Source organism: Lissotriton vulgaris, chromosome 2_2 (assembly GCF_964263255.1).
Source record: "Lissotriton vulgaris chromosome 2_2, aLisVul1.2, whole genome shotgun sequence".
NCBI lineage: Eukaryota > Metazoa > Chordata > Amphibia > Caudata > Salamandridae > Lissotriton > Lissotriton vulgaris.
Window position 1 is genome coordinate 327,179,069 of NC_141688.1, and position 25,281 is coordinate 327,204,349.

At 45.0% G+C, this 25,281-nt stretch overlaps 1 protein-coding gene across 2 annotated transcripts in view; it reads left to right on the forward strand.

The window, feature by feature from the left end:
* The window catches only part of LOC147729401 (uncharacterized), an 88,779-nt gene extending 67,110 nt beyond the window's left edge, over positions 1-21,669 (forward strand). For both annotated transcript variants that reach the window (XM_086959723.1, XM_086959725.1), the window contains exons 2-3: positions 12,778-12,849; positions 14,203-21,669. In XM_086959723.1, coding sequence (XP_086815849.1) covers positions 15,301-16,950 — 1,650 coding nt within the window. In that variant the 5' untranslated portion in view covers positions 12,778-12,849; positions 14,203-15,300 and the 3' untranslated portion in view covers positions 16,951-21,669. The remainder of the gene's footprint in view (positions 1-12,777; positions 12,850-14,202) is intronic.
* The last annotated feature ends 3,612 nt before the right edge of the window (positions 21,670-25,281 follow it).

Sequence of the window (25,281 nt, forward strand, 5' to 3'; positions counted from 1 at the left end):
GGAGCAGCCTTGGGGACCAGTACGACTGGGCTGGCCCAGGGGCTGTCCGAGGGTTCGATGACTCCGAGTGCGAGCATCTTGGAGACTTCTTCTTGGATGCAGGCACGCACCCGATCTGGCACTCGGTACGCCGGGTGTCGGATAGGGGGACTGTCCCCAGTGTCTACATCGTGCAGGCACCAGGGGGTGACCCCAGGGGTGAGGGAAAAGAGGTTTGCAAATTGCCGTAGGAGGACCTGTCAGTCCTGGCGCTGCTCCGGGGTGAGGGCATCGGAGAGTCGGACCCCGTCCATCGAACCATCGTTTTCACGGGTCCTCAGTAGATCAGGGAGGGGCTCGGAGTCCTCTTCCGCCCCACTGTCCGTAGCCATCAGCAGGCTGAGCTCCGAGCGCACGAAGTGTGGTTTGAGTCTGTTGGCGTGGAGGACCCGGAGGGGGTTCCGGGGGCATTCCAGGTCGATTAGATAGGTGACGGGGCTCTTGCGTTCGACCACCTTGAAGGGCCCCGTCCATTTGTCCTGCAAAGCACAAGGTTCGGTGGGGGACATCACCCATACCTGCTGTCCGGGCTCGAACTCGATGGAGGAGGCATGTTGGTCGTACCATTTCTTCATGTCCTCCTGACTGGCCTCAAGATTGGCTTTGGCGATCTCTCTGAATCGCCTGGTCTGATTGCGGAGGGTCAGGAGGTACTTGTAGACGTCTGGAGGGGCCTTCAGGGGGGCCATTTCCCATTCCTCTTTCACTAGGCTGAGGGGCCCTCGAACGGGGTGCCCGTACAGGAGTTCGAAGGGGCTGAAGCCGAGGGACTTCTGGGGGACTTCTCGGTAGGCGAAGAGGAGGCACGGGAGTAGCACATCCCACTGGCGGCGTAGGGGTTCTTCCAGCCCCATGATCATCCCCTTGAGAGTGCGGTTGAACCGCTCGACCAGTCCGTTTCCTTGTGGGTGATAGGGGGTGGTGAATCGGTAGGTGACCCCGCACTGCTGCCAGAGGGATTTCATATACTTTGAAATAAAGTTCATGCCTCTGTCGCTGACGACCTCCCGGGGGAAGCCCACTCGCGAGAAGATCCCCATTAAGGCTCGGCCTACCACTGGTGCTGTTACAGTTCGAAGGGGAACGGCCTCGGGATAGTGGGTGGCGTGGTCCACCAGGACCAGAATGAATCGATGCCCTTGTGCTGTTCGGGGGTCCAGGGGCCCCACAATGTCTATTCCCACCCTTTCGAACGGGGTGGTGACCACGGGAAAGGGTTGCAGGGGTGCCTTGAGCTTGCGGCCGCTCTTTCCGCTGGCCTGGCAGGTGGGGCAGGACCGGCAGTGGTTGGAAACGTCATTTCTCATTTTTGGCCAGTAAAAGTGGGTTACCAGGCGGTTGTAGGTCTTATCTTGCCCCAAGTGCCCAGCCAGGGGTACATCATGAGCCAAGTTTAAAAGGAAGTCTCTGAAGCGGAGGGGCACCACCAGCACTCGGCTGGCCCCCAATTCTGCGATTCTTTGTTCGCTGTACAGCAGATCATTGTCCCAATAGATCCAGTGGGCCCCGGCGGTGTCTCCCGCGCTCTGGGCGAGTGCTTGCTGTCGCAGTCCCTCGAGGGAGGGACAGGTCTTTTGCTCTTGCCGGAATTGCTCCTGGGTGGGCCCCCCTTCTTCACGCCACTGAGCCAGGTCGGGAAGGTGAGCAGAGTGTGAGTGTGCAGGTTGAGCAGTGTGTGAGTATGCAGGGTGAGCAGTGTGAGTATGTAGGGTGATCAGTATGTGGGTGTCCAGGGCCAGCGTGTGTGAGTGTGCAGGGTAAGCAGTGTGTGAGTATGCAGGGTGAGCAGTGTGTGAGTATGCAGGGTGAGCAGTGTGTGCATATGCAGGGTGAGCAGTATGTGGATGTCCAAGGCCGGCAGTATGTGAGTGTGCAGGGTGAGAAGAGTGTGAGTATGCAGGGTAAGCAGTGTGTGAGTATGCAGGGTGAGCAGTGTGTGAGTATGCAGGGTGAGCAGTGTGTGAGTATGCAGGGTGAGCAGTGTGTGAGTATGCAGGGTGAGCAGTGTGTGAGTATGCAGGGTGAGCAGTATGTGAGTATGCAGGGTGATCAGTATGTGGGTGTCTAGGGCCAGCAGTGTGTGAGTGTGCAGGGTAAGCAGTGTGAGTATGCAGGGTGATCAGTATGTGGGTGTCCATGGCCAGCGTGTGTGAGTGTGCAGGGTAAGCAGTGTGTGAGTATGCAGGGTGAGCAGTATGTGGAAGTCCAGGGCCAGCAGTGTGTGAGTGTGCAGGGTGAGCAGAGTGCGAGTGTCCAGGGTGTGCAGTGTGTGAGTGTGCAGGGTGAGCAGTGTGTGAGTATGTAGGGTGAGCAGAGTGTGAGTATGCAGGATGAGCAGAGTGTGAGTGTCCAGGGCCAGCAGTGTGTGTGTGTGCAGGGTGTGTGAGTATGCAGGGTGAGCAGTATGTGGGTGTTCCGGTCCAGCAGTGTGAGAGTGAGTATGCAGGGTGAGCAGTGTGTGAGTGTGCAGGGTGAGCAGTGTGTGAGTATGCAGGGTGAGCAGTGTGTGAGTATGCAGGGTGATCAGTGTGTGAGTATGCAGGGTGATCAGTGTGTGCGTATGCAGGTTGATCAGTGTGTGCATATGCAGGGTGAGCAGTATGTGAATGTCCAGGGCCGGCAGTGTGTGAGTGTGCAGAGTGAGCAGAGTGTGAGTATGCAGGGTGAGCAGTGTGTGAGTATGCAGGGTGAGCAGTGTGTGAGTATGCAGGGTGATCAGTATGTGAGTATGCAGGGTGATCAGTATGTGGGTGTCTAGGGCCAGCAGTGTGTGAGTGTGCAGGGTAAGCAGTGTGGGAGTATGCAGGGTGAGCAGTATGTGGATGTCCAGGGCCAGCAGTGTGTGAGTGTGCAGGGTGAGCAGAGTGTGAGTGTGCAGGTTGAGCCGTGTTTGAGTATGCAGGGTGAGCAGTGCGAGTATGCAGGGTGATCAGTATGTGGGTGTCCAGGGCCAGCAGTGTGTGAGTGTGCACGCTTTCTCTGGGCACAAACACCACCAGCCGTCAGTGCACGCTTTCACCAAGCACAAACACCACCAGCTGTCAGTGCACGCTTCCACCAGGCACACACCACCAGATGTCAATGCACGCTTTTCACCAGGCTCACACACACCACCAGGCGTCAGTGCACGCTTTCACCAGGCACGCACCACCAGCCGTCAGTGCACGCTTCCACCAGGCACACACACCACCAACCATCAGTACACACATCAATTGTTAATGCATCCACAATTAACTATTGTAGCAATCGCAGTATTGCAACCTTTACTTTTAAACATAATCATCTAAAGCTCAGCATGCCACCATTGCTACAATTTCAATCCAACCCACATAACTCCACTACACACCACATGCATACACTCCATAACACATGGCAAAAAGACATTGCCATTTACAATACCATTTGCTCCAACTCAAATAAATCCGAGACCTATTGCATTTCCATTGCTTGTTTTAATGTGAGATGATCTGTGAGATTTTAGAACCAAGTTGATGTTCTGACTTGATGTGTCCATTGTACTGTATTTTCCATCAATCATTCTTCCCAAGCTTAGAATTAAAATGATCCAGAGCAGGAGGAAAAGTACACCTAACACAATCCACAATTCAATCCACGGTGAAATCATATATGTTTCCCCAAGTTAATGAAAGAGTTCTGTAATTTTGTCTTTGAAAGTTTTGTTTGATGGCTTGTCTTCATGTTCACTTGGATCATCAGAAAAGTCATCGAAATTGATGAAGTAGCCAGATGCAGTTCTGTCAACTGTTTGAATGGCATCAGGATTGTTATTAATCTTTGTAGTTTCTTCTTCCTTTTTCACATTGGTATAGTCCGAGGCTACATCATTGTAGACAGGTGTTTCTTGACGAACTGTTGCAATTTGGGTTTCAAGAGGCACAAGTTCCATGGCTTTGTTGCATAGTCCTTTTTTATTCACTGCAGGTTTATCGAATGTGATTAGTCTCTCGTTTGAACCTCTTGGATTGTAGCAAGGTTTGGTCTTCTGCTACTTCTTGGGAGTCCACTGGGCCTACTACTTATTATTGGCCACATGGTTGTGGTTTTACCAGGTCGATTGATACAACTCGGTTCTCCTTTTTACCAGCAAGGGGCGGTAGTACGACTGATCTTGTTCCGATGATAGCTAAGACAGGTACTGCTTTTCTGTAAGAAGGCCCAAATTCCTTCTTTACCGCAATTTTTTCTCTGACCAGATCCCCAATCTTTGGAATCCAAACAGGTCTTGCTGGGACAGGTGGTTTGTCTTCAGTGGCCGTTGGCTTTAGCTTTGTGTTACTTAGACTTCTTCTTGTTTCATTCAAGTCCTGTAAAACAGCCAAACGATCTTTGATATCAAACGCTTTTTGTTCCACCACTGAAGTCTGACAATCGAGATCTTCGATTATCATTCTTGTACCAAACAAAAGTTCATACGGAGTGATTCCACCCAGAGAATTTCTTGGCAGATTATTAAGACTATGTTGGACACTTATTTGATGTTTGACCCACCCATCACCCGAACCTAATACCCTCGCTGTTATAGATTGCTTTATGTCACGGTTTTTTCTTTCCACTACCGCATTTCCCTCAGGATGGAATGGACTAGAGTACCGCAATGCAATGCCCAAGCTGGTCATGGCCTCCTTGTAAGCTCGAGAGCTAAACGCAGGACCCTGGTCAGAATGTAGCATGCCAATTGCGTATGTGCCGATAAAGACTCACAAATATTTTATAACAGTTCTGGCGTCGGCCGCGTGCTCGGGCCACATCCAAACGAATCTCGTCTTAATATTTATGGGATCGCATTTGTCCGATCGGACGCCTGCGTGTAGATAGTCTAATGCTGTCTAATAGTGGTGTCTGGACTGGTCTTACTGTGCTAGAATCAGATATCTGGTCCGGTTCATAACTGCGATCTCTATTGCAGTCTTGACAATCCATTGCAAAGTTATAAACTTGCACGCTCATTCCCGGCCACCAGTATCTTGATTGCAATTCTATTAGAGATTTCAGGATCTCTTGGTGCCTCAGACCCATTCCCATGTGTGCTTCTTGAATGAAGAAGACTCTCCGGTTCGTGTTTGGAATTACTCTATCCCCCACTCCAGGGATTTGAGCAAAAGGAACGGAGTTCGCATCAATTATGTATATATTTCCGAGTGGATAATTTAGAGGTAACGCCGCATAATTGCCTTCCATTGAGGCTTTTACTGCTAGTAGCGTTTCTCCATCTATTTGTTTTTTAGAACGCTTTTTTGTAGTTACGGAAGCCGGTAGACCAGCTGCCGCTGTGGCTTTATTAGCTAATGAATTCCCTGCAACGTGAACGCCATCACGTCGAAGACTCTGCGTATGTATCACGTGAGTCTTTTGTAGTTCTTTCTGTAAAATAACTACCTGTTCCCATAGTTTTTTGTTTTATTGTGCCACCTGTCTCATCTTTGTAACCGTTTTCAATCCAGGTCTGCATGGAATTATTGTAAGGTTTGCGCAGTAATGTGAATCGCACACTATTAGTGTGGGGAATTCGCGATCTGCATTTTCAAGCGCCATCTTAAAAGCATGTAGTTCAGCTCGCTGAACTGTACAATTTCTGAGCGATTCAGTTTTAGTGATTAATGGTCTAAATTTTCCAATGCACCAGCGACCTTTTACAATCGCACATGCCGCATTGTAAACTTTTTTATCCACAACGTAGTGTTGTGCAAATCTGTCTGTGTAGATTTCACTGGTGTACTGTTCCAGAGGTAGAATTTCAGTTGGCAGAGGACATTCATATTCGTATTGGAGAAATTCTTGCATTTTTAAGTTAGGATCAAATTCGTATACTACGTCTGATGCTGCAAGAGAATTAACCCATTGTATCCATCTCGGATGTAAGGCTTTAGCATTCGGAATGCTTGCTCTTGTTACTGCTTCTAGGGCAGGTTTTGGTGTAACGATTATTATGCGTTTACCTTATGCCAGGGCTCTTTCTTTTGCTACAGCAGTTTGTACCGCAGTTAGAATATTTTCAGTGGAACAGAATTTCATTTCAGCTTGTGTGCACAAGTGTGATTTGTAAGCTATTGGTAACGTGTCTCCCTCATTAGAGGTCAGGCATGTAAATCCGCATCTTCCTGGGATGACTCGGATTACAATGTTGCGTTCGTTCGCTCGTGTTTGTAGTTTTGTTTTAGTTAACATGTCTGTTTGTAATGATCGTAAAATTTCTGTGTGTTTCTGAGTCCAATTAATTGCTTTAAAATCAGGTTTTATTAGTTCGTAGAGTGGTGTAACCATCTCTGCATAATTTAGAATGTAAGTTCTTCCGAAATTCAGGAAACCTAGAATTGATTGTAAGTTTTTCAGCGTTTTTGGAGCTTGGAGTACGGCACACTTCTCTAAGAAGTTGTCTGCTAGGCTTTTGCCTTCACTTGATAACTCATATCCTAAAAATAGGACAGTTAGGTGGGCAATTCGTGACTTTTTAAAGTTGAATTTGTACCCTTCAGATGCGAACCCAAGTATTATGGTGTTCACTCTTTTCAAGTGTGTCTCCAGGTCATTGTCTGTTAGATAGATATCGTCGACATAGGATAATGCCTCATCATCATACATTTGTAATAACTCTGTTACTCTGGCTGAAAATAATCCTGGGCTATTCTTGAATCCCTGTGGGAGATGACAAAATTGCTTTTGAGCCCCCATACTGGAGAAAGCTGTCTAACTGCTTTCTGGTGCAATGTTTGACAGAATAAACCTTTGAAATATCTAATGTCATTTTATATTTTTTGCGCACGATGTTTTTCATCAGTGCTGCACTGTGTGAATTTTGTACTGTAAATGTTTTGCAACAGGAGCTTAAGTGTCTATAGTCCAATACTAGACGATATGAATGGTCTGGTTTGGATACAGGAAACAAAGGATTGTTCGTTTGTGAGGTGCATGTTTCAATCACCCCCTGGTACTCAAGTTGTTCTAAGATCTTCCTGACTTGTTTTTTAGCTTCTTGCTTAACAGGATACTGCCTTTGTGCAGTAGGTTGTTTTTTTTACTGGATTTTATGGGGAGGAGAATCCTCATCCCATCCTACATGATTTTTATATAATGCAGGAGCTTGGGCCACTGCCCATTTTCTAGCATATGTGTATTTTTTATGAATTGGAATGTGATTTGAGAAGGCAGGTGTTGGACAGGCCTCGTGAAGGGCTCGCTCCCTCCCCGCATGACAGAGCCTGGACACCGGCTCTCCCGGTGCCACCAGAAGAACGACCCCGGCGACCCACAGAAGCAACCCGCAACCCGTCCCCTACGGGCCACCTACTCCCGGACATCTCTGTATCACTGGCCCGGGCCCCCGCCAGCACCATTGCCCGGCCCAGCCGCCATCTTGGACACTGCACCACGAGGCCGCGTGGCCTCAGCTCGACCCCAACCCTGGGCCTGGCCAGGCCCCGACATCCCGGCACCACCAACCACCCAGGAGGTGAACGGACCACTTGGCAGGTCAATGGGAGAGAGGAGTGCCGATGGCTCTACCCCGCCAGGTGCCGATCGCCCCCAGCCTCCCCGGGCGCTGGCTCCATCCCCCTGCTGGGTGTCTGGACTCCCTCATCCCGGACCTTCCGACCTCCAAGAGCGAGGGTCCGGACATCAAAGGGGGCCAGACCTATAACTGGGGCAGCTCCAGAGCAGGAAGGCAGTTGTATCCTGGAGTCGAGAGACACCTAGAAGAACTCATCCTTGACGGACTGCTGGCGCTGCCGCAGCCCTGCCTTGTGAACCATCGTCCTGCCTGCTGGCGCTGCCGCGGCATTCTGCAACCTTCCTCCTCGTCGGGACCTGCTGGCGCTGCCGCGGCCCTCTGCAACCTACATCGTCTTCGGGACCTTCTGGCGCTGCCGCGGCCCTCTGCAACCTACATCGTCTTCGGGACCTGCTGGCGCTGCCGCGGCCCTCTGCAACCTACATCATCGTCGGGACCTGCTGGCGCTGCCGCGGCCCTCCTCAAGTGAGACTTGCCACCCGAGCCTGCTGGCGCTGCCGCGGCCCGACCTTCCAGAACTCCGAGCTCGAGGATTGTGAGCTATCCATCAGACCACCTCAATACCAGTAAGGTATCACGACTGTCCCGCTACCCCCTTTTCCTTCCAGAGACTAGAATTGAGAGGACCCTCGTGTCCCGATCTCCCTGTACCGTGATATTTTGCTTCGAGAACTGCATATAAAAAGCCTTAACCTTATCCTTGTGTGGTGTCCATCTGTGGGGGGGAAGTTACTTGTCTGTACGATCGCTGGAGACGGCCCTCACCGGAGGCCTCTCCCTTGTCCTCGGCCGACCCTCCAGGTCCCCGTCTAACAGCAGGCATAATCATTTCTTCGCCATGTGGGCACTCCCTGACAAACTCTGGTGGCCAGTCCTTTTCTACTAGAAGGATATCATAACCTTGAGATAGGTTCTCCCAGAAGAGACCTCTTATTTTTCTAGTTTTGTCCCCCTCTATACGTAATGTTATTTCATATAATTTATGTGGCACACTGACTCTCGTGTCTGCAGTTCCCACTTGAATGTATTCATTCGTGTCCACTGTCTCCAGAAGATTCATCAGGATCTTGCGAGCTATGGTCACTTCTGCTGCACTGTCTAGCATTGTCTGGGCCCATTCTCCGTTCTTGAGTTGTGTCCTCAGAATCCTCGGCATGTTTTAATTTAATACTGGCTACCTTCTTTTTGGGAAACTGTAATTTTTTACTTTGATGAGCAGGTTCTTTGTCCTTGACGCGCTCTTCTTTATGTTCTGACCGTCCTCTTCTTTCCGATTTTTGTGAGGAAGTCTGAAAAGATCGAGAGGGACGTGTATTAATATCTTGATGTCTGTCAGGTTTTCTCAAATTTTCCCTATTTCTAAGGTTATATCTTTTTTCAGAGGGCTCCCGTTGGGGAGACGTACCCTCCCACCCCGGTCTGGAGATCTATCTCTCCGTTGGGGAGACCTTCCTCTGGTCTGAAACTGTTTTTCTCTGGGAGAGGTCTGTTTATCACCTTTCCACTTCTTCTTTTGAGTTATTAAATTAGTTTTAATGAAAGTCTTTTCAGGATTTTCTGTTAGTTGTGGTTTTAGTGGTTTCCCACCCAAACTGTCTCTACCTAATTCTTCATAAGATTTTTCAATTATTCTGGCAAGTTCAAAAGGTTGTTCTGTTATATCTGTTTTTTTTTTTATTTCTGGCGGATCGTCACGGATGCTGCTTCTCCCTTTATGTTGGCTAGTAGTATAGCCGAGACTTGCTTAAAGTCTTTCAGTAATTTCATACCTAGATTTAAAGCAGGCTCTGGACCGTATTCATTTTGAATCTGTCTTAGTACGTCTGGTATAACTGCCATAGACGGAACACCATGTGTTTTTGTGTAGATTGAAGCAAAGACTGTTCCCCAAGTGTCACAGTCCTCCACATGTGGTGCAATCCCCATTGGTAAGCAGATTGTCAGAATTCTGTGTTTTTCGTGAGGGGTAGTATCAGGAAATACTGCCTCTATTTGAGTAATTCTTTGAGCTAACCAGAACGGAATTTGTTCCCGTTTTGCGGGTAATTTACCAATGACTGATTGTATAGTCTGTGGTGTAATTTTATTAGTGTTCCCCTGGTGGGGGGTGTGCTGTGTAATTTTTGCAGCAGGTTGGACTGTTAAAGTCCGCATGACATATTGTACCAATTGTCTATGTATTTCAATTAATTGTTTTAGTTGAACTAAAAGTTCTCTGTCTGACATTTCTTCAATGTCAGGATGTGGTATATAGCTGGGTAGAACTGGCCATGTGGCTCCTGGTCTACCTAGTGGACCAAGCCTGGTAATGGGATTTTGATGTTTTAGGGCGCCATTAAACCAGAGCTGATGCTCCTGGTAAGTTAGTGGAATTTCAACGTCCTCGAAAGGAACGTATTCCGCTGGAGGTTCCCCTGCTTTGTAGTAGTGGAACTCGTGTGTTACAGGATTTGCTGCTAGAAAATGTATCCAAGAATAGAATACCTCTTGCTGCCGACATTCATGTGCCTCTACCACAAATATGACTGTACCACCTCTCGATGATACACCATTTTCTATAAGTTGTATAGTTACACTCTTCCTTACATTTACCGGGATGATTATTGCACCCGGTTTGTTTTCATTAAACCCTGTAACGTCAAAACCCGGTTGATTCGCATCTACTGCAGCTCCACCGGTTTCGTTGTTGTCGCCGTTAGTTGACATTGTTTAATGAAAGTTTGCAAAGCAAGTTTCAAGGAAACAAAGATTAGGTGCACAATATTTTGGAACACTGTATCCTTCAACGTTGACTAAACCAAAAACTAATACATAGGAATCTCTGTTCCTACTAAGTTCTGGCGGATATTAACCTTTTACCCACTCCAGACGTCTATTGGAGTTTTTACGGAAAAAAGGGGTCTGTGTGAAAAGCACGACTGTGTTACTCTACTACCATGTAGTGTAGTTCCTATATTCCCAATAGGCTCTGCGCATTGGAATAGCGTAAACGATAGTGCAGACGTAGGACTGAGGTCGACTAGGTCTCTATTGAATATGTTAGACTTAATTATGAAATGCCGGCTAGCCCAGAGGTCACTAGAAACGTTCTCGAGTAAACAAGGTGTTAACTTTCCTGAATAGTCAAGAAGGGATTAGTTTCTGACAACCGCATAAACATGACAACTTTGCTCCCCCAGAATAGGGAGTATATCTCCAGAGTCGCGGAAACAATAGATAGCTATTTCACTCAGTCAATCGTGCATGCTTAGTTTCACCAGGAGTGCAGAGAAATAGAGAGACAGGCGTTTTCAATAAAAAGGGTATTTATTGAGCAGTCTACTTTCTCATGCAAGAGAAGTGAATTGCCACAATTGCAATACTTGTCATAAAGTAAAGTGCGTACAGTAAAATAAGTATTATGAAATAATACTGTAAAAGCTTTTATATGGTTTCTATGCCATAAGATACTTAAAATGGATTAAATACATACAATGATTAAATAATGACTAACCGTACTCAACTGGTGTTTCTAAGATGCGCCTACCCCAGTGTACCTACCCTAAGCCTAGTACAGTGAAGGAGTAGATGAGTTACAGTTTTTGCCAAGAATCTGAATCAAGAATTCTCTGTGGGTCTAACCAGCTCTGTACCTTGGTAATAGAATGAAGGAGGTCTTGTATCTCTTTCTCAGGACTCGATCTCCCAGCAACCCGCAAGGGTGACAGGGAAACACTGGAGCTGGATTTCTCGGCAGGAGAAAAGACAGCGTTTTCGTCAGTGCGTCAGCAGGGAGGGTCGGCTTCCTTCGGCACTCGCATCAGCAGGGTGTCGGGCAAGTAGATAGCCGATCTGCTCCAAACCACTGTGTGTTTCTTAAGGCAGATGCTGGTATATTTATACCTGGAAGGTGCCGAGTTTTACGTAAGGTTGGACATAAGACGTCACTAAGATCTCGCAGTTCTTTCAGGGCTCCAGGAGTTCTAGGACAAATCAATACAGAAGCAGGGGGAATTCCCAGGTTGCTGGAGGCTCGGTTTATTTAAGAACGCGTTGTGCTTTCTAGGAGTCTATGGGAGTAGCCTTGCCGTATTTGGCCTGCATTGGCTATGTCTTAATATGGGTATGATTCTTATGCCTGTATAAGGGTATGATTTGATATAACCACATAAGGGCATGAAATTGGGAATATTTACTAGAGTCCTAGAATCATCTACAACAGAGGGGGTTGAAACACCTCCGGTACTCCGAAACCTTTTTTTCACAGTTGGTGCTCTGAATGTTAAACAGTCAACAGGACCACAGGGGTTAATTGTTGAACAGTCACAGCAATAGCTGTGAAAGGAGGCTGAAGTCAGACCTGGTTGTGCCTGGGCTCGGCTAAACTGCTTTTCATCATTCAGTTGAGCCGGGGAGAAGCAGGAGATGAGCAGAACCCCCCTCCCCCCCCCCTCTTCCTTCTTAGATACCAGTTACACTGCGAGCTACGGAAGGAGGAAGGGGGAGGCTCCTTTGTGCCCTGCTGCAGGCTCCATCTTCTGCCTTCTCCTTCCCAATCCATATATTTCAGAGAGGCAGAGGCTGTGTATTAGGACATTGTAATGTTGAGAGCAGCGGGCCTATATCAGGTTGTATAGGCTGCTGCTGCTCCGTTGTCTTCAATGGAGGTCTAAACATTTCAATGTTCCAAGCTTTGTCTCGTGAAGGGTTTATTTATACTTCAGATAAGTTATAGATAAAAAGCACCAACACATTGATGCTTTGCTGCTTCCATTGCTCAGCATTCAAACTCTGCATCAGCTTGAACTTGAATTGCTGTTGCTCCGAGAGCATGGTTTGTATAAATCGAAGAGTCTGGTTGACTGATTTATGAACAGTGGACAGAATTATGTACAAGGACATTAACATACCTTTGCAAACCAGATTGTTTTGATTTGCAAGTTTCATGATCTGTAAATGGAAAGATGGGGGTTATGAAGACATGGACTGGGTTGTTAGGGTTTGTTCTCTGAGACTGTGGGTGCACTCTATATTCACAGAGACCTTTTTCAGCAAAGGATCATGGCTCTTGAACCAAAAAAAAAATATGTATTCATAACCAGAGTTGCTTCACAATGCCATCCAGAGAACAAGATATTCTTTTGTTTTGTAAGTTCAGGATGGTTATTTGTAAAATGTGATGAAGTGTGATAGCCGTCTGATGCAAAACCATTTCTTTACTTCCTTTCAAGATATTCTGGGATGACCAGGCAGTGCAGCGTGGCTGCCACCCTCGGAAGAACAAAATATAATATAACTGTCAGGTAAGGATTCCTATAACTCTAAGTTTCCTTTTCCCCTTTTTCTTCTTTCTCTATTCCCTTTCTTGATCTCTGTTTTTTTTGTCTCTTCAGCTTCAACATTTAACTCCCTCTATGCACTATTCTTGTTGTTATCAAACTTCTGATATTCACCTGATGGATCCACATTCCTCCTGGTACATGTTGGGAGTGTAGTGCGGGTCCAATTCTTTTTAGGTCAGTTTTGCCCAGCAGTTCCTTAACAATTTGCACATTTGTCTCCTCTTCCAGACCACACGATACCATCCTCCCTCTGTCTGTCTTTCGGCGTCTGTTCTCTTTGGATATGACGTCCATCTCTTTGCCTCCTCATATCCTGCCCTTTTTATGTCCTGTCTATTACAAGCAAAAGACACAGTACATGTGTGTGGAGACACATGCACACAGGGCTTGCTTTAAGGTGGTGCGACCGGTGAAACTGCACCTGGTGCTGACCTTGGGGGCACTGTATTTAGAAGTAACTTATGAGTTCACAAGCATCTGCTGAAGAGTAGGGGTGGGTGGAATGTGAGTAGTCACGCTACGCAAAGCTTCACGAAACGGTAAAAAAATCTCTGCGAGCACGCAAAAGTTCAACAAACACGCGGAATTGGTTGTTCCGCCTGTTCATGTTGATTTTTTCCTGTTCGCGAATGCTGTTTTCATGCTCGGGGAGAAATATCTTGGGAACACGCATTTTGAAAGCGCAAACAAGCAAAAAAGTCTGTAAAACCGCGGATCGCAGAATTTTTGGCAATTCCGTGTTCTCCACAGAACGCAAAATTACCCAAATTCCACGAGCAGAACAGAATTTATCACCCAGGCCTACTGCAGAGTTACCTGTGCTGGAAACCCTGTGATGAGAGTAGAAGCTAGCCTTTTTTCTCTTTCCTCTGTTTTGTGTTTTTCTTTTCTTTACCCTTCTTAGTTTTCCTTTACTGTTGTGCTGTCCAATAAATTGTCCCTTCCTAGATCACTGGAAAAAGGAATAGATTAACAGTCTAGGTGGGCAGGGGAGTAAATAACATCTAGTAATTTATTACAAGAATTACAAATATCTCACTATGACGCCAGCCGTTGTCACTGAAATTGCAATTTGATAGTGGTGGCTGCTTCTGAGAATCTGTGTTCCTTTCTTAAATGTTTACTTCTTCTGCTCTCAAATCCTTGATTTCCAGTGATCCCGAGCTCCCGATCTACACTGTTTCACCACTATCAGAAATGCAACTCAAACTGATTTCCTTTCTTGTTTTTGTTAATTGTTTCTTTATGCAAAGTATAAAGTCACGAATATTTTGTCTTTGTGTTCATTTACAATTTTTGACTCCATTTCTACAGGTGACAGAAGCATGAACAGAAATAAGAAGGTTTAAATTTAGTGAAACACAACGAAAAGGATTATTTCAAGGAAAGTTAAAACATTCTCGAGCTCTAGAGAAGAAACACATTCTATGTGCCAGGAATGGTGAGGATGTTGGAGCGGAAGAAACTGGTGTATGTGAAAGTTGTCAAATCCTAACGGAAAATGATCATAAATGTTTACCAAGTGTCAGTAACTGAGATTGAGGAGAACATTGGCCACAATTGATTCCCACGCAGTGCACTTGAGAAAACTCTGTGTTGTAAATTCTGTTTGATGGTTTATGAGAAATGCTTTGGAGACCCAAACCCTCCCCAACAGATCAGCATCCGTAGACGTGTTGTGATGTGACAGAACCGTCAAAAAGACTAATATCCCCGGTTTACAAGCGCAAGCTTTTGACTGCGTCTCCTGTGATTCAGAAGAGAGAAAAGATTGTTTAAAAGAAACAAATTGTAAATGCTCTTTCTCAGATGTAATTTCGGCAAAGATGCTGGATTATCATTTCCAATATAGGAAGATTTTCCCCCACCAACTCTGTCTCTTGGGTTGATACGAGTAGTTTCAAAGTGTTCTGTAACTTACAAAGTCGACCATGTGCCTGTCTTAGCCACTGAGCAAAAAAACATGTACTGGCTCAGAAAGTATAAAATGGGCCAGTGTTACGCTATTGATAATTCATAAACCGCCCTGGCATGCCCTAATCATCTGTCATTACTTGTATGAACAAACATACCTAACATGCAAACACTAAAGCCCAAAGATTTAGAACTCCTAAATCAAATGTGATAAACTAGAATCACTAAATGAGACTAATTAAACAAGAGAAAATTCACCCGGGCGTAACTTGGAGAAAATGAATCCATGAGGGCATCTTAATAAATACAAGGTGCTCCTCTGTGAAAGTTAATAAGACAAGTTAGATCGGTGCCTTTAAAGGTAGGAAAATGATCTCCAGGAAAAAACTATAATCAGTTAAATACATATGTTAAGAAGAGCATCTGAAATGTATTTTAGAAGGTCATGCTGAGTTGTGACAAACAAGTCCATGATCAGAAATCAAATTCAGTCTTAAGATGACAGGTATTGAGGAACAAACCCAACTTGGAGAAACAAACAACCCTAATAGGAGCAATGACTGTGGGAACAGCTTTAGTTATCAATCCCACCTCACTAAACATGAGGAAACTAGCGCTGGACGAAAGCCATATCAGTGTCCTGAATGCCAGAAAGGCTTCACTCGCAAATCCAGCCTTACGGTACATGAAAGAACCCACACTGGGCTTAAACCGCATCAGTGCTCTGAAGGCTGTAAAAGCTTCAATACCAAATCCAAGCTCACTTTACATGAAAGAACCCACACTGGACAAAAACCTTATCAGTGCTCTGAATGCTCGAAAAGCTTCAGTCAGAAATCCAGCCTTACTGCACATGAGAGAACCCACACTGGACAAAAACCTTATCAGTGCTCTGAATGCTGGAAAAACTTCAGTCATAAATGCAATCTTACTATACATGAGAGAACCCACACTGGACAAAAACCTTATCAGTGCTCTGAATGCTGGAAAAACTTCAGTCATAAATGCAGTCTTACTGCACATGAGAGAACCCACACTGGACAAAAACCTTATCAGTGCTCTGAATGCTCGAAAAGCTTCAGTCAGAAATCCAGCCTTACTGCACATGAGAGAACTCACACTGGACAAAAACCGTATCAGTGCTCTGAAGGCTGTAAAAGCTTCAATACCAAATCCAAGCTCACTTTACATGAAAGAACCCACACTGGACAAAAACCTTATCAGTGCTCTGAATGCTCGAAAAGCTTCAGTCAGAAATCCAACCTTACTGCACATGAGAGAACTCACACTGGACAAAAACCGTATCAGTGCTCTGAATGCTGTAAAAGCTTCAGTAGAAAACGTAATCTCACTTTACATGAAAGAACCCACACTGGACAAAAACCTTATCAGTGCTCTGAATGCTGGAAAAACTTCAGTCATAAATGCAGTCTTACTGCACATGAGAGAACTCACACTGGACAAAAACCTTATAAGTGCTCTGAATGCTGGAAAAACTTCAGTCATAAATACAATCTTACTGTACATGAGAGAACCCACACTGGACAAAAACCTTATCAGTGCTCTGAATGCTGGAAAAACTTCAGTCATAAATGCCGTCTTACTGCACATGAGAGAACTCACACTGGACAAAAACCTTATAAGTGCTCTGAATGCTGGAAAAACTTCAGTCATAAATACAATCTTACTGTACATGAGAGAACTCACACTGGACAAAAACCTTATCAGTGCTCTGAATGCTGGGAAAACTTCAGTCATAAATGCAGTCTTACTGTACATGAGAGAACTCACACTGGACAAAAACCTTATCAGTGCTCTGAATGCTGGAAAAGCTTCAGTAAGAAATGCAGCCTTACTGTTCATGAAAGAACCCACACTGGGTATAAACTGTATCAGTGCTCTGAATGCCAAAACAGTTTCCATTACAAATCCAGTTTAACTGTACATCAGAGAATCCATACTGGCCTCAAACCGTATCAGTGCTCTGAATGCTGTAAAAGCTTCAGGCAGAAATCCAACCTTACTGCACATGAGAAAACCCACACTGGGCAGAAACCCTATCAGTTTTCTGAATCCCAGAAAAGCTTCAGTCATAAAATAACTTTCACTCACCATAAGGGAACTCACACTGGGAAAAAACCTGATTAGCTCTCTCAATGTTGAAAAAGTCGGAAATCTGGTCTCACTCAACCTGCGAGAACTTACCTGGAAAAAACCTTGTCATAGCTCTAAATGCCTGGGAAGGGTCTGCTGGAGATTCAGTTTCATTCAACATGAGAGAACCCACAACGAGAAATAAAATGATCTGTGCTCTCAATGTGACAAAAACTTCAGTTGTAAATGTAACCTTTCTACATTAGAAAGACCATGTGGGAGAATAAAAGGTGCTCACGGTCAACCCTGAGGAAGAGCTTTCAGCATCGCAAAACCTTTACATGAAGCAACCACAGAGACTCCACTCCATTGATTGTTCTACAAAATCTACTGAGAAAAGCACACAGCGAGGGATGGAAATGCTTGAATTAACCTCATTCCTTTGTAACTATTTGTGGCCTAATTCCATTCAGTGTGTTTTGTTCCCGGAGTGTTTATAAGCCATGGCTCTGACCCTCAAAGGCCATTTGATCCTGAACTTTGAGGCCACGCCCCAAGGATCTGGAATACACTTAACCTCAAACGGTTTCCAGCGTTAATGAGCCTCACCAGGGGGCTGCAGCAGGAGTCCCTGTGTCGTAGGTCTCTATGGGACCAACAACTGTTCTGTGCCACGTAGGGCTGATCACTGAGATAAACTCAAGGTGATGGAATGACTGTTAGTTAATCTCAGCAACACCCCACCACATCATTCTCTAGTCTTTGTGCAACTACAGACAAGGCCAGCCATATGCAAACAACTCTTCGTAATAGTCCGAATGACTTCTGTTCCGAGGGGACATGGCCTTGCATTACAAAGATCCACTTGAGTGACCTCTATCTATGTCCTTTTTGCTACAAATGGAACCTGCTTCCCATCTGCTGAGGACAGTTTCACCAGCTTTACAATCTCATCAGATACACCCAAGAGAGTCTCACAGATAATCAGACCTATTCATAAGCTACTATAGGACGACTAAAGTACAACAAAATGCGATTCACAAAGTATGTGCTGTCGTTCTGCCTCTCCTATCTTTTTCTTTGTGGAGTTGCCTGCCTCGACTGCAGAGTTTCCGCACATGTTTATATACTTTTTATAGCAAATGCGAGAGGGACAGAGTGGGAGTGGGTGTAAAATGGGAAATATTTATGAATAAAGGGGAGGGGCTAAGGGAGGAGCAAGGAGGGGTGTAGGGATGGACAAGCACTCTCTCACAAAGGAGTAAACCCATTGCTATTTACAAACCACACCTCTAAAGTCACAACAGCCATGATGTACCTGAAACAGTTGTAAATGTACCCGAGCTCAGAGACCAACATCACACATGGTCATCCACTGGAACTGCAACACACACCCATTAATAATAAGAGAGGTACGGACATAAATTAAAACGGCATTAAATTAAATATTTTAAACTAATTAAAAATCTAAAAAAATGTAATTCAAGGCAAAAAATATCTAAAAAGAAAAACATATTTAATTATTTTACAATGTTTTAACATTCATTTTTAGTTAAGTATAATTACATATGTTATTTCAGGCAATCTGGTGACACCACGTTACAGAGATTTTCATATTTTCAATCCAAATAGCAGACTAACATGTCCACCACTCAAATTAAGTGAAACAGGGCAGAAGGGCACAAAAAAAGGGGAAAACGAGTGAAACAGAGGGCAGGAGGGCACAAAAAAGGGGAAAACAAGTGAAACAGAGGGCAGAAGGGCACAAAAAGAGGGGAAAAACGAGTGAAACAGAGGGCAGAAGGGCACAAAAAGAGGGGAAAAACGAGTGAAACAGAGGGCAGAAGGGCACAAAAAAAAGGGGAAAACGAGTGAACAGAGGGCAGAAGGACACAAAAAGAAGGGGAAAACGAATGAAACAGAGGGCAGAAGGGCACAAAAAAAGGGGAAAACGAGTGAAACAGAGGGCAAAAGGGCACAACAAAAGGGGAAAACGAGTGAACAGAGGGCAGAAGGACACAAAAAGAAGAGGAAAACGAGTGAAACAGAGGGCCGAAGGGCACAAAAAGAAGGGGAAAACGAATGAAACAGAGGGCAGAAGGGCACAAAAAAAGGGGAAAACGTTTGAAACAGAGGGCAGAAGGGCACAAAAAAAGGGGAAAACAAGTGAAATAGAGGGCAGAAGGGCACAAAAAAGGGGGAAACGAGTGAAACAGAGGGCAGAAAGGCACAAAAACAAGTAGAACAGAGGGCAGAAGGGCACAAAAAACGAGTGGAACAGAGGGCAGAAGAGCACAAAAAACAAGGGAAAAACTAGTGGAACAGAGGGCAGAAAGGCACAAAAACAAGTAGAACAGAGGGCAGAAGGGCACAAAAAACGAGTGGAACACAGGGCAGAAAAGCACAAAAAACAAGGGAAAACGAGTGGAACAGAGTGCAGAAAGGCACAAACAACTATTGGAACAGAGGGCAGAAGGGCACAAAAAACGAGGGAAAAATGAGTGGAACAAAGGGCAGAAATGCACAAAAAACGAGTGGAAAAGAGGGCAGAAGGGCACAAAAAATGAGTGGAATTGAGGGCAAAAAGGCACAAAAACAAGTAGAACAGACGGCAGAAAGTCACAAAACAAGGGAAAAACTAGTGGAACAGAGGGTAGAAAGGCATAAAAACAAGTAGAACAGAGGACACAAAAAACGAGTGGAACAGAGGGCAGAAGAGCACAAAAAACAAGGGAAAAACGAGTGGAACAGGGAGCAGAAAGGCACCAAAAACGATTGGAACAGAGGGCAGAAGGGCACAAAAAACGAGGGGAAAACGAGTGGAACAAAGGGCAGGAAGGCACAAAAATGAGTGGAACAGAGGGCAGAAGGGCACAAAAAATGAGAGGAAAACGAGTGAAACAGAGGGCAGAAAGGCACAAAAAGAGTGGAACAGAGGGGAACAAAAACGAGGGGAAAATGAGTGGAACAGAGGGCAAAACAGGCCACTTTAACCAATTCATGTCATGGCGTGCTTATCCAATTTGCAAACTGCCCTTAAGACCCTTATTGTGGCGCTGTATGTGTGAAAATGCACCATCTTTTCACTTTGTAAAGTAAACGTTTTGAGTGCCATTTGGCGCCGCAGACACGCGCGGTTTGGTTCCTGGCGCACATAGCCATGGTTGCAGAGCACAGAGACCCTCCACTGCTGCACACAGAGGAAAGAAATTAGAGGGAACATTGGTTGCAATATTTTTAAAATTAAAAGATTAACATATATTATCATGAAGTAATTAATTTTAAATATATGTAATTTTATAACATTCTTTTAAAGGTGTGTGTATTTTAAAAAGGCAAAATACATAATTTAATTTTATCTTTATTTTCGAATGGGTTCTATTTTTAAGTCTCTCTCTCCATTATTTTCTATGGGAGGGCTTTGCATTACCAGTGGTTGGCTATTTATGGTGCTGCACTTTCTATTGCTCCACTTTGGCCGAAGTAAGTTACATTTGTAAATTTTACTCCACCTCTGTTTAAGCGTGTGCAGACGTGCAAGTCAACACTTTTGAGTAACTTTATCGTATTGGAGAATAGCTAAAACTAGCAAAGTTACTCTACGAGCATCCTTGTATGTATAGATAACTCACAGGTGTAAGGTACCTTTGTGAATAAGCTCGAGGTGTACAACTCAACCTGAGTGTTTCCTTTTTGTGGTAACGCTAAAGTGGACGCGAGCAATTGGGATGGTCCTGCGCGAACACCAGAGCACTCGTCCGGTGTGTTTGTTTGGCTGGGGAGCGGCAACGAATACCTTGAAGTAATTTTCCTGGACTTGCTACATCACTCGTCTCCTGAGGGCCTCCTGTTGCAGCGATGTATCATTACTGTAGTAGGATCAGGTCATTTCTCCATGTTCTTAACCAAGTTATCGTGATTTGCTTTTGTATTTTCCCTTCTCTTCCTATTACCTGATTTTGTTGGTTTCACCACAACATAAGCACAGAAATGTACTTTGCTTTTACCTGGTTCTGAGGTCTTATCCTTTGTATACATTTTTATATGATGTACACCTTCGCTGTACGGCTACAGTGTAAGCACAAAGAGCCCAAACCCTGAGATGCCTGCACCTTGATCTGCCTTTATTGGTATCCTTTCCACTTTGATAAGTGAGATATGGGTTCGAATGGCTGAACAACCTTGAAACCTGCTGTGATACAGCTTGGCGGTTACAAGTTTCATGTTTGAACCTCCAGCGTGAGCTCCAGTACGCTGCTTGTTTCACACCGTGTTCCATGCTTTGGCTCTTATCATCAACCTTGGACCATCTCCATAACTTGGAAGCTCCGAAGACTTCGCAGCTGTTGTAGCTGCCTGAAGCTTCATAGATTTTGATGGCTGTGAATTCAGGTTCAACTTGATGACCCAACTCTACTCTGTGGGAATTTTGCACTTCATGACACTTCTGCGCATCTCGTCAGCTTCTGGAACTGATTGAGCCCAAAACATTGCATCAAATTCCTGTGTTGATCATCACCAGAAATTGGACTTACCAGTGCCCTTCGAGCATGGCTAGCGAGGTCCCCTACTTTTTTGTATGTGACTTCCTGATTGATTCAGTGGATCTGCTTTTTTACTTTATTTTCCTTTTTTGTGGTTTTGAACACATAACTAAATGAGTCCTTTATTTCCTTTGGGACAGTTGTTTTTGCTAATTAATAACCCTTAAACTACTGACCTGGTTATAATTTTCACTCCTGAGTAATTATTAAATACTCCTGTTTCTCTAAACTTTGTTTGAATTTTGAATTTCTTTGTCTCTTTTTCTCTACATCTTATTGAAATTTGTTACATCCACTGTTTTGATTTACCTTCGAGCGTGGCCTTATTGCTCAAGCCACGTTACCAAAAGCGAGCTAGTGACATTTTAGTGGAAGACACATTTACCTTTGCAGACCATAGTAGGGAAAGCAAAGGAGGCTGATTCCAGGAAGCAGTACACCTACCTGACAACAGTTACTTTCTTAGGTGGAATCTGCACCCACTGTAGATGCAAAAAGTAAAGATTATGAGGGAAGCTGTTGGTATCTGTGCCCCCAATATTTGAGACTACCACCCTCTCTCGAACAGTTGAAAGAGCTAAAGATGCTCCCGTCAGACATTCATGTCTCAACAACTAAGACCACCCACTCATGTCATACAATGGTCACACTGTTACCTGAGTCACTTTACACTGTGATGTGTACATGCATTTTATGTAACAAGTTGTGTTGTGCGTTGTGAACAGGCATCAACCCTTTGTACGTAAATCAGCTTCTGTCGCCAGACACCCCAGGCTCCCATCTCTTCTAGTGCAGATGATGACGTGAGCACTGTAAGGTAATCACAAACAAGGGCTATAATGAGAAATAATCAACTTCCAGGTCACACAGCTGTGGTTATGTAGTTCTTTGTTAGTTTTCAATTTACTTTTATTTCCAGTAATTCTCCATGTTACGTTTTTCTCAGTTTATCACTTTCTATCGCTCTTTGAGCTCCATCAACTAAACATTTTAGGTTTGTCATAGGATATATTGTTAGTGTTCATCGACCTTGTCACAATCCCTTCATTCTCAATTTGGTGGCATGCGTTTTGTCCTCCTGCTGCGCTAGGATGGGCCTTGTTAATGCAGAAGGAGCGTTAATAGGAATACTAAATCAGGCATATATGAAATTGTCAGAGCTACAAATTGTGACAGAAAAGAGCTGAAAATGCACCTCTTTAAAGATGATCACATTGTGACGCATTAAGAGTCGTCTCTCCCTCTTAGAAACTATCTCCCCTCTAATCACATAGTGACTGTCTTTGACCATGTACAGAGCTCTGATGCCTCTCAGCGATAGTCATGGCATTCTGATAAGACGTATATGTAAGGTGAAATGTGTTCACGCTTGAGTACGTTAATGGTAATGTTATTGGTATTTGTATAGCTCAACTGATACCCGGAGGTGTCCTGGCGCTGTGTGAAGGCCGACAGAGGATTGAAAGGCGTGGGAGAGGATGGCAAGATCAGTTAGTAAACAACCATGTTTTCATTGCCTTCCTGAAGGCAAGAAGATTGGTCAGGCTTCTCAGATATAATAGCAGAGCATTCCATGCTCTAGCCACATTCCTAGTGAAGCTTCTTCCTCCCCAAGTGGCTTTTTGTACCCTCAAGACAGTTATGAGTCTTGCCTCTGAAGACCGCAGTGTTCTATGAGGCGTATACCAGCGTAATTATTGTTTTAAAAATTCTGGTCCGGTTCCCTGAAGGGCTTTAAACACCAGACAGAGGGACTTAAATTGAGTGCGCTTCCTAACCGGCAGCCAGTGAAGTTTTTTAATTTTGACTGAGATTGAGTCGAACTTTGGCGTGCCTGTAAGGAGTCTGGCTGCTGCGTTCTGCAGTATTTGAAGTTTGTTTAACGATCCTTCCTGGATTTTGAGATATAGACTATTGCAGTAGTCCAATCTGGACATTATTAATGCAGTGACGACTGTTTGTTGCGCATCTTTGGGTAGCACTCATCTCTCGTACAATGTTGGGCGGGGAGCTATGTGTGCATACTGTTTCTTTTGTGATTTCCAACCTCTCTGTGCTAAAACTTAGCAGAAGCAGCACATAGAAATCCTGTACATCGAGGTTCTTAAGATGGATCGCACAGCACATCTTTTTCTGTGTTTAGCTATTCTCTATCACAGTTTTGCCCCAGTATGATAACAGTTTCTTAAGATGGATCGCACAGCGCTTCTTCTCTCTGTGTTTAGCTGTTCTTTATCACAGCTTTGCCCCAGTATGATAACAGTTTCTTAAGATCGATCGCACAGCGTACCTTCTCTCTCTGTGTTTAGCTGGTCTCTATCACAGCTTTGCCCCAGTATGATAACAGTTTCTCAAGATGGATGGCGCAGCGTACCTTCTCTCTCTCTGTGTTTAGCTGTTCTCTATCACAGCTTTGTCCCAGTATGATAACAGTTTCTCAAGATGGATCACACAGCGTACTTTCTCTCTCTGTGTTTAGCTATTCTCTATCGCAGCTTTGCCCCAGTATGATAACAGTTTCTTAAGATGGATCGCACAATGCACCTTCTCTCTGTGTTTAGCTGTTCTCTATCACAGCTTTGCGCCAGTATGATAAGTTTCTTAAAATGGATCGCACAGCGTACCTTCTCTCTCTATGTTTAGATATTCTCTATCACAGCTTTGCCCCAGTATGATAACAGTTTCTTAAGATCGATCGCACAGCGTACCTTCTCTAGGTGTTTAGCTGTTCTCTATCACAGCTTTGCCCCAGTATGAAAACAGTTTCTTAAGATGGATCGCGCAGCGTACCTTCTCTCTGTGCTTAGCTGTTCTCTATCACAGCTTTGCCCCAGTGAGATAACAGTTTCTTAAGATGGATCGCGCAGCGTACCTTCTCTCTGTGCTTAGCTGTTCTCTATCACAGTTTTGCCCCAGTGTGATAACAGTTTCTTAAGATGGATCGCACAGCGTAACTTCTCTCGGTGTTTAGCTATTCTCTATCACAGCTTTGCCCTAGTATGATAACAGTTCTTAAGATTGATCGCGCAGCGTAGCTTCTTTCTGTGTTTAGCTGGTCTCTATCAAAGCTTTGCCCCAGTATGATAACAGTTTCTCAAGATGGATGGCGCAGCGTACAAGATCATCCGTAAGGACCGCACCAACCAAACTGGAGGAGGCATCGCCATCGTTCATAAGAACTCCATCCGCATCTCTACCAGCTCAGACGTCAACCTTGCCAGCGCCGAACACCTTCACTTCCAGATCCACACCGACCCCAAGACCACACTCAGAGGCACCCTCCTCTACCGACCTCCAGGATCCCGCGCACACTTCAGTGACGACATCACCGACTTTATCACCCCACACGCTCTCCCCTCCGAGGAATACATTCTACTTGGAGACCTCAACTTTCACCTGGAAAAGAACTTCGACTGCAACACCACCACCCTCCTGGACAATCTCGCCAACCTCGGACTCAAACAAATTGTTAATACCCCCGCCCACATCGCAGGTCACACACTCGACCCCATCTTTTCCTCCAGCAAACATATCTCCTTCAGTCACACCACAACTCTACACTGGACGGACCACAGCTGCGTTCACTTTACCTACAATAAGACCACAACTCACAACCTCCCTCAACCTACTCTACGGCGAAACTGGAACAAAATCACCATCGACCAGATCTCCTCATCACTGCTTCAAAACCCCCTTGTCCACACCTCAAACCCCGACCAAGCAGCCATTAACTTCACCCATTGGCTATCCAACAGCGCCGACATCCTGGCCCCATTGAAAAAACGTCAAACCAAAATAGGCAGCAAACACGCCTCCTGGTTCAACAATGATCTTAAGAAAT